Source organism: Poecilia formosa, unplaced genomic scaffold (genome assembly GCF_000485575.1).
Source record: "Poecilia formosa unplaced genomic scaffold, Poecilia_formosa-5.1.2 Scaffold375, whole genome shotgun sequence".
In the NCBI taxonomy this organism is placed as follows: Eukaryota; Metazoa; Chordata; class Actinopteri; order Cyprinodontiformes; family Poeciliidae; genus Poecilia; species Poecilia formosa.
In genome coordinates this window covers 240,098-249,360 of record NW_006800314.1, presented here as the reverse complement: position 1 = coordinate 249,360, position 9,263 = coordinate 240,098, and the positions used below count along the sequence as shown (strand labels likewise).

Here is a 9,263-nt window from a genome sequence, read left to right as displayed (position 1 = left end):
CTGCTCTCTGTTTGAGTAATATAACTTGATCAATAACTTTCCACGCTACAAAGTAAGTAAGAAAATTGTGTACAATTTGTGCTCATATGGCATCGGATCAATATTAGTATCAACCAACGCACAAAGCCGCAATATTGGTATCGTATTGGAAGTGAAAAAGTTGTATTGGGACACCCGCAATGCGTATTATTATGCCCAAAAGCATACATAAAAACAAAAGCAGTCACGTTTTAAGTGAATATTGTGATTCTTTGAGAACGTTATTCCAGCTGGGGTCTTTGTAAAGTTTAGTTTAAACTTTAAAAAGCATTTTGCATTTAGTTTAAATTGATTGAGAGAAGGTCATCCCTTCATCTACATGTGAACCCTTCTGTCCCTCTTCATGTGGCGTAGTGAGCGCGCTGTACCAGCTGGTCTGTGCATTGCCTGGGGATTTCTGCATTTTCCATGACAACATCCCAGTTCTCAGGGTTCGGGGAAAGTCTGGGGAGGATTTGGTTTAAAGACTTACGCTTACCATTCATGGGTACTGCATGTTCGCGTGCGTCGCCCATTGCTGACCAACCCGCTAGCAATAAACAAGGGCCGATTACATATTATTATCGGTTAAAAGGAAAAGCTGTAGGGAGAAGTGGTTCATTTTAACAACAGTTTGGGTAAGTTGAGAAGAGAGGCAGCGCCGTGAGAAGTCCCTGTATCTCTTTTATCTCTCCACTCCCTGCTTTGTTCGGTGTGCACAGGAATGCAAAACAGACAACGAGGAAGAGGCAGAGAGGGGTCGGACGACCAGAGACAAGCAGAGACAGTGTGAAGCTGGCTCTGGCTTTGCTGCTCCATTTACTCTTTGTTTTTGCTGGGCAGAGTTGAACTGGAGTCACAAACAACCCTCCCACCCCCCTTCCTTCACCCTCCTCTTCCTCCTCAACAACAGAAACCTTCCCACACACATGCGCAGTGGGAGCTGGGTCTTTGTTGGGGCTCTGCCTTACTGCTTTCTTTCCAGTCTCAGTGGATTCAGCTTGTGTTCATTCAGGGAACAGAAGATCTCTGCAGCTCTTCTTTTAATTCCCAGTGGAGCAGCTTGGTGACCTCCTCATTCTTCATTGTTGTTTTCCTGTAAAAATAATCCACGTTTGACCTTTTCTCCTCTCTCAAATCCCTTATACTACAGAGTATTCGCCATTGGCTTGGACCATATGTGTCAAACTCGAGGCCCGTGGGCCAAATCTGGCCCGCCAAAGCTTTTTATGCGACCCTAGATTCTAGACTGAACACTAGGTGTGCTTAAATATCATGCTATCAATCAAATTAATGCAGTTTTTTTTCTGTTTACTGTCAAATTACATCAATCAGTCAACAAATCCCTGCATTTTTGTGCTAATAATTGGGAGTTTATTGCAGATTTTTCTAAAAATAAAAAAAATTGTCCAAGACTTTCTTACTTGTACAAAACATCTGCCTCAGCTTTAATCGATGTCAGATTATGGCATGTGAACTAATGCTGACTCAGTGACTTTCTAATTATATTTAGCGACATTTCAGACAAAAAAAATTATCGGCCAAAATCAGAATCAGCAGGTCAGGCTTTCTAGAGATCGCTAATTGGCGATGGGCCATAGATAATGAGAAATATCTCTATCAACAGATCAGTATAATTTTTTTAAGTTGATGTTTATGGCATAAGTTATCCCAGTCTACAGAAAATTGAATTACCGTAGTTAAGCTAACATTGCAAGCTAACCACTGCGAACAACCGAAAGCCTTAAATAACTGTTGTATGTAAATGTGATAGCGGCTTCAAGGTTTATCAAAACATTTGCCTGAAACTCTTTGGATGTTTGAGTCTGAAGTGGTTTAAGGATACAAAGAAATTTAATTTCAAAATAAGAGTGACTGTCCAGTGGTTTACTGCAGGTGAGTCTGACGGCCACAAACAAAGCCGTTCCTCTCTAAGACCTTTAAAAGACCGCACTGGAAAAAACAGAAATTGCATAAGCTTGTCAAAGAGATTCAAAACCTTCGCAGTGTTTTATTTGTGAATTGGCGATGCGAGCGGGTTCTTCAGAGCTACATTCAGCGATGCACTCAGCATTAGCATTCCAGCATATTTATTGCAAAGTTTTGCACAAAGTACCGTTGTTGTGAGTTTTCATTAAAAATGCCAGGAGTGGAAATTTGATTGAGAATCATCGAGTGTTCCTTTCTGAGCAACAAATAATAAAAAAAAAGTAATTCAATTAGAACAGCAATAATGACAGAATATTTGAGAGCTTGGAATGTTTTTTCTGGACTGAGAGTAAAGCTGAAGTGTAATTGCTGGTGCGTTCTTGCCTGACGGTCAATTAAAATTCATGTCCCGTCGTAACACTTGCGGCTTTTCAGCATATCAGAGATGTTCCTCCGTCGCCCGTCCACTTCTCTGTGACACATGTACTTTGACATTTGTGTGTGTGTGTGTTTTTAAACCAGAAGAGTCTTTAGGGTTATCTGCTGGGCTAACCCAGTGTCCGCCTCTTCTCTGTCCACGCAGCATCGATTCCTTTCTTCGTATGCGAGCTGAAGGCAGTGAAGCCCTTCAAGAGGGGCTTCACATGTGGAGACCCCAGCATCGGCTACCCTTATCTGACCCAAGAAGCCATTTCAGATAAGCTTCTTATCGCAGGTGGAATCGTCATCACAGGCCTGGCAGTGAGTTTTCAACATGTTACCCCCCCACACACACACCTCCTCCCATCACACCAGCTCCTTTTTTTTTTTAATTTTAATTTTTTTAAAACCGTTTCTCACTTCCTTTTTGAACTTTTTCCAACCTTCAGATTGCGCTCGGGGAGTGCTTCCGGGTGCGCTTCCGCAGCGTGAGCTCCAAATCGTTCGTGAAGAACCTGTACGTCTCCTGCCTGTACAAGGAGCTGGGCTCCTTCCTGTTCGGCTGCTGCGTCGGCCAGTCGCTCACCAACATGGCCAAGCTCAGCGTCGGGCGGCTGCGGCCTCACTTCCTGGAAGTGTGCGGCGTCACATATGCGTCACTCAACTGCACGCTGGGAACATACGTGCGTGCCACAGACGTGAAGTGTACCAAACCTGACCACCAATTAGTGGAAGAGGCCAGGTGAGGATCCGACTGATGACGTGTCAAAAACTATAAAAATATACAAGTGTGGGTTAATAAATTAAACTGTCATTAAAAAGTTTGTTTATTTCATGAATTCATAAAATACAGTCATAGTCTGTAAGTTTTAATTCCTTTCATTCATTCACGTCACTAAATAAAACAGAGACAGACGGTTTAGAAGTCAATTTTTCTGTAAATTACGATGATTTTCACTTACCGAATCTGAAAATGCAACATTAAAGACAAGAATATTACATCAGACCAATAGAAAATGAGTAAAAAATGTGGGTTTTAGTGAAAAGTATGTTTAATACCTGATAAGAAGTTATTTTCAGAATGTACTTTTAATCTGACAGACGAGCCTCACTGGAACTCGTATTATAATTTATTGAATGTGACTGTAGATTCAATACATTTCAAGCATCTTTTTTAAAATTTTAACTTGTAGCGAATGAAAGCCCAAAATTTAGTTTCACAAAAATGTGAAAATATTACATACAGAGCAACATTTGCTATTTACAGCCGTCGAAGGTTGAACCACAAATCAATGGAAAGTTGATTGGAAGGAAAAACTGTGATCAAAAAAGGTGTGCAGGTAAAAGGATGTTCATTAATGCAGCAATTCACACCCATATACTTCACTAGGTGACAGCTTATCTATAAAACTGTCCATTCTTGTATTGAAATACTGAAACAAATTATGTTAAAATCGAGTTTCACCTGTAAAAGCAGATGACATGTTTATGAATTTTCTGTGCGATCTCCTTCAGTTACTTATAAATCTAAATGCTTTTTTCTGTTTTTGTAGGAAGTCCTTCTTCTCTGGTCATGCTTCTTTTGCCATGTACTCCCTGCTGTATTTAGCGGTGAGTTTCTACGTTTTCTTCAAATATCTTCTTTTTTTTATGTCATAAAAATGGAAATACGTCAGCTAAAGAAATGATTATTTAAAGTTTGTCTATGTCTTACTGAAAGTGTAACTTTATAAACACATATAGAAACCATTTTTCAAAATGTACCACATAGTGTGTGTTTAATTCTTTGATAGTCGAGCTCTAATGAGTTCATAATGAACTTAAATATTATGTTATTGTGCAGGTTCACCAATCAGACATCAGGATCTTTTTTAAGACGTTTTAAATCATTTTCTTCAGAAGAGAAACTATAATAAAATGAATTGACCAGTAAAGATTTACGTCGAATTTTACTTAAATTATCAAGAACCACGAAGCACTCTCGTTGACTAGCCAAACTCGTGACATTTATATTTCTCTAGTTACAGTCGGCGTTTTCATATCTTGTAAAAAATAAATTCCTGCTGCATTCATTTATCGTCAGTGCAGTTAGTGACAAAAAGTGAAAGAATGATCGAGGACGGGGAGCGAAGGATACGAGGCGGACAAAAGCCGCTTTGTTTCGCTGTGGGAGGAGCGTCGCCGTCGCCCCCACAGCTCTGCTGCATTGTGTGGATGTGTGTGTGTGGCTGTGGGAACTTGTGTGTAAACCCTGGTGCCCTCATCACAAGTTGGTAGATCGAGTTCAATCCTCTGATTTTAATACTCCAAATCAAGCTTACAGTTATTAAAAAAACAATTTTCAATAAGACTAAACAAAACAAACCCCTTATAACTTCTTGAGACCTTGAATTCAGATTAAGGTTAAAACTTGTAGTTGTAATAATTAGTGAAGCAGTCAGACTCCGTTTGGAGAGTCGATACTGTCAAAATAATCAGACCCAAAAATTTGAAACGTCTTGACAAACTCACAGAGTACGAGCAATTTTGTTATAATATCACAATAAAATATTTAGAGTTATTCATAGAGCACATTTCAGCAACAAGGCAGTTCAAAGTGCTTTACGTCATAAAAACATTGTACAGTTAGCAAATATGAAACAAGAAATGAACATATTTTGTCAAATGCCATCATCAAAAATCAAATACACATCAAATATATTGATCAATGTTCCAGGTGTAAAGAGTAAAGGCAGCTCTAAAGATTAAGGCTTTTATTAAGGTTTTGATTTGAATGAATTCAGTGTTTCGACATCTTTGCGGTTTTCTGGAAGTTTGTTCCAGATTTCCTATGACAAAAAAAAAATAAAACAAATTGTTCTCGAGCAGCTGAACGTTAGGGGTTTGCAAGTAAGTCTTACAAAAATGAAGTGGGGGTTTTAATTAATGGAAAACCTTTTTTTTTATCAGTGAAGTAGAAAGAAAGCTAACATGTTTGAAAGTCCAAAGTCCAAAAGAAAAGCTTTCACGACTTTCATCGTCTTCCCGGGAAAAGAGCTCTGTAGATGCTTGGTGCTGTCCATTTACTTCAACCACAGACGTCTCTCTTTTTTAATTTTTATTTTTATTTTTATCACAGTCAGTTTTAAACTGCATTTCATTTCTTTCCTGGTTTACTCATTTACACTGAATGACCTCCAGACCATTAAACATGTTGTTGTTGTTTGTAGTTCTATCTGCAGGCGCGGCTGACGTGGCGCGGCGCTCGGCTGCTGAGGCCGCTGCTGCAGTTCCTCCTGGTCGTCCTGGCGGTCTACACGGGTCTGACCCGCATCTCGGACTACAGGCACCACCCGTCGGACGTGCTGACAGGATACGTGCAGGGGGCTCTCACTGCGTACTGGGTGGTCAGTATTCCTCACCGTCCCTGTTTGGTTCACCGGAGCGCGTCCGCATGTCAGAGTCTGCTCATGTCTCAAAGTCGTGTTTGTGTTTGTCTGTTTCCTCCCCGCACCGCCAGGCTTTCTACATCTCGCCGATGTTCAAAGGCCGTACGTCGGACCTGTCCGCAGTCGAGAAGCCGGACGGCCCCTCGTCTCCTCAGCATACCGTCTGCTGAAAACCCCACGAGCCAGAGGAACGCCTGGCAATTTCCTCTGAAATCACAAGACATACCTCTACGTTTTGACAGCAGAAAAAGACTTTCGGAGACAATCTCTGCAGCTCATAAAAAAGAGAGAGAGAGAGAGAGAGAGAGAGAAAATCGAAGCTATTGAGAGGAAGGAGACTGAAAAGTGTCTGTTATGTAAACAGCCTGAGCCCTCGACCTTTTGCCCTTGTGACTGGTCACGCCCCTCCGACCTGAGACTGAAAACAGGAGCCACCATAACTACGCACCACTTGTACATGTGTAAATATTGTTAAATCACAAAGGATAACGTCAAGGCACATTTCATTTCAGTGTTAGTGTTATTGCCACTTTGCAATGAATAGAACGTAATATATTTTTTATAAACACAGATTGTATTATTTAACAGTTTTTACATAATTTTGTACACTGCTGCATGTAAGCACTTGTTTTTTTCTTCTTCATGTGTTTGGCCAGATGTCGTAGGGTTTGTTGTGTCATAAGAAAACGACTAATAGACGTCCTAACAGAACATAACTTACAGGAAAAATACTGAAATTATCAGTAGAGGTCATTTTTGATGTGAACGCGTCAGTGTGCAGGCGCAGCTGACATGAGGCCACCTAGAAGTAAAATGTTTTATAAATATGTTGTGTGTTTTGATTCGTGATTATTTTCCTCTTACTGCAAAACAAAAAAAAAGTATGTTTGGTCTACGTTTTAGTGTAAATATCTAAATAAAAAACTGACTTACAAGTAATTTTGTACTAGATATAGGAGCTTGTTTTAAATAAATAATTCTTCAATATTGATGAAAAAGTGTTTCTACTGGCAGATAATGTCACTATTGACATGGTGAAAATATCTTGTTATAAGTGAAATAATCTGCCACTGGAAATAATTATTTTTTTCTGTGAAATTAAACTTTACCAAAAATGAATAGCACTCCAAATATCTGAAGCTCATTCTACTAGAAAATTCACACAAAAAAAAGTGTTTGCATTTTCAGTTTTAATTAATGTGAAGCAAATGATTTTGTACAATTTTCTACAGGCTGATAATGAACATTAATATCGATACTTAAGCCAAAATATTCACAGAAAGGTCTGCTTTGCCATCTAAACAATTTGAACTGCAAATGTTTCTGATATGTTTTGTAAAAACAAAAGGTTTATAAAATTCTGCAGAGTGGACATAAATTTGATGAGGTACTTTTTTTTAAGATCTAGAGATTTTTGCACCTGGTTTATTGTGTGTGTTATTCTTTTGCTAATCGTTTTAGTGTTTGTTTGTTTTTTCTTTATTTTCATAATTTGTTTTCACCAAATTTTCATCTTCACCAGATCATCTCTCTGTTTCTTCTTCGTTCTTTTCTCTTTTAGTTTTACATTTGAATTTATTTATTTTTTTTACATAATTTCTTGTCTGATGATCTTAAAAGACGAAAACAAAAATGAAACAAAACAAATTCGATATTTTACAAAATTGAAGACTTAAAAATGAAAATGGTTGGTAAAAGTTGATTTATATATTGCTTGTATATATATATATATATATATATATATATATATATATATATATATATATATATATATATATATATATATAAAATGAGTCTGTTAACCATACCCTCCTCAATAATACACTTTGCAAAAGATTAAAGTGAAACCACACAATAGAAGTAAATTAATAGTAAAAAATCTTTATTTGATCAAGAGAAGTAATACAATCTTTATTCCTGTCATTAAAATCATACACAGTCATTTTTAAATGAAGTTTTGTAGTTAATCTTTCTTGTCAGCAGAACTCATCGTTTCATCTATTTCTTCTCTGCTGCCTGAAATGAACCTCATCACCTCCATCTCTGATTTCACCGCCTCTTACTTCAAAATATGGCTGCATTGTCATATGTACCAGTTCATCATACTTATAATGCCTGTGAAAATGTCAGTTTTCCATATTTTCTCAGAAATGTAATGATCAAGTACAATGATCTGATTTGTCAAGTTGTCCTCTTGATAAAAGTTGCAGTGATTTGTGACTGAATACATTCTGCACTGCTGCTCTCTGTAACCATTTCAAATTGATAATTTTATCTTCATTAAAAAGATTCACATCAGTCGTTCGTCGGATGTTTTTAGCAACAATTTTCTTTTTTATCTCTTGGTTTCTGTACAGTTTGGTGCAAAAGTCATTAAGTTATCCCTCAATTCTTAAGTTTTTTTTTTTTTTTTTTTTAAGTGGCTTTAGTCGATATTTCTTTCTATTTCTTCAGGTCTTTTAAAGATTTTCTTTTTCACAGAGTAACAGCCCCAATACCTGTCAACATTTAAATGGATTCTTGTTTGACCTCTTTGGTCCCAAAAAGCTTTCATAACTCAAGGGCGAAACTGGTTTTTTGTCTACTCACGATGTAACAAAGAACCAGTGACGAAACCTTTTCACTTTGCTACTAGAGTCACAGGAACTCAGATGTTCCCATTCCTTTATTTTCTAAAAAAAAAAACCCAAAAAACAAGTTAAACAGTTTAACACACAAACTGAGATCTTGGCAACAAATCAATCAATGCATCTCCTTTTTTCTAAACATAGAAACTATTTATCTGCATTTTCCTAATTTCTTAAAGCAAACATTTTATAACGAGCTGCTGTGGTCAGCTTCTAGCACCGCACAGGAAATGAGTGAACTCCAAAGAAAATGTTTAAAAGACTTGTAGAAATCCTGAAGAAGTGACTTTTCATTAGAGTCAAAGTGTGGAAATACAGGATGACCTAAGACTTTTGCACTGTTTTGCAGCCGTTTCATCTGTTTTGTACAGAGATGTTGCAATATTACAGAGTCGTCTGAAATGCCACACAGTAGAGAGCGTCAGCCATGAGATCCCTTCACCATTTCATACTTTTCTGGTTTTACGTTTCGGTTAATCAGATAATTTGGGTTCATAAAAGAGCAGCGTGCCATTGAACGCGTCATACCGACCATCACTTTGTATCTGCCTTGGTGAACTTTGCCCTCAGTTTGGTCATTAATATCTTACAGTCATAGTTATTTTGATTTAATAAGGAGTCATAATGTCTCATTTCATGGGTCGACTGGTCCGAATGAGAACCAGCCACACAGTGAATGAAATTAGGGTGTAATATAAAGAATAATATAAAATCTTTTAAAAAAAGAAAATTATATACAATAAATTAAATAGGTCAAATTTGTCCAATTTAATCATTATTCATCTCTTATTGATCAAAATACTTCTTCAAAGTCAAATTTTAAAGTGAGGTTTTGTTAAAA

General features: G+C 37.5%; 1 protein-coding gene across 1 annotated transcript in view; it reads left to right on the top strand.

Moving 5' to 3' along the window:
* Positions 1-6,268, top strand: part of LOC103154151 (phospholipid phosphatase 3-like) — an 18,464-nt gene extending 12,196 nt beyond the window's left edge. Inside the window, exons 2-6 of the mRNA XM_007575338.2 lie at positions 2,531-2,688; positions 2,817-3,109; positions 3,921-3,978; positions 5,577-5,753; positions 5,867-6,268. Coding sequence (XP_007575400.1) covers positions 2,531-2,688; positions 2,817-3,109; positions 3,921-3,978; positions 5,577-5,753; positions 5,867-5,965 — 785 coding nt within the window. The 3' untranslated portion in view covers positions 5,966-6,268. The remainder of the gene's footprint in view (positions 1-2,530; positions 2,689-2,816; positions 3,110-3,920; positions 3,979-5,576; positions 5,754-5,866) is intronic.
* The last annotated feature ends 2,995 nt before the right edge of the window (positions 6,269-9,263 follow it).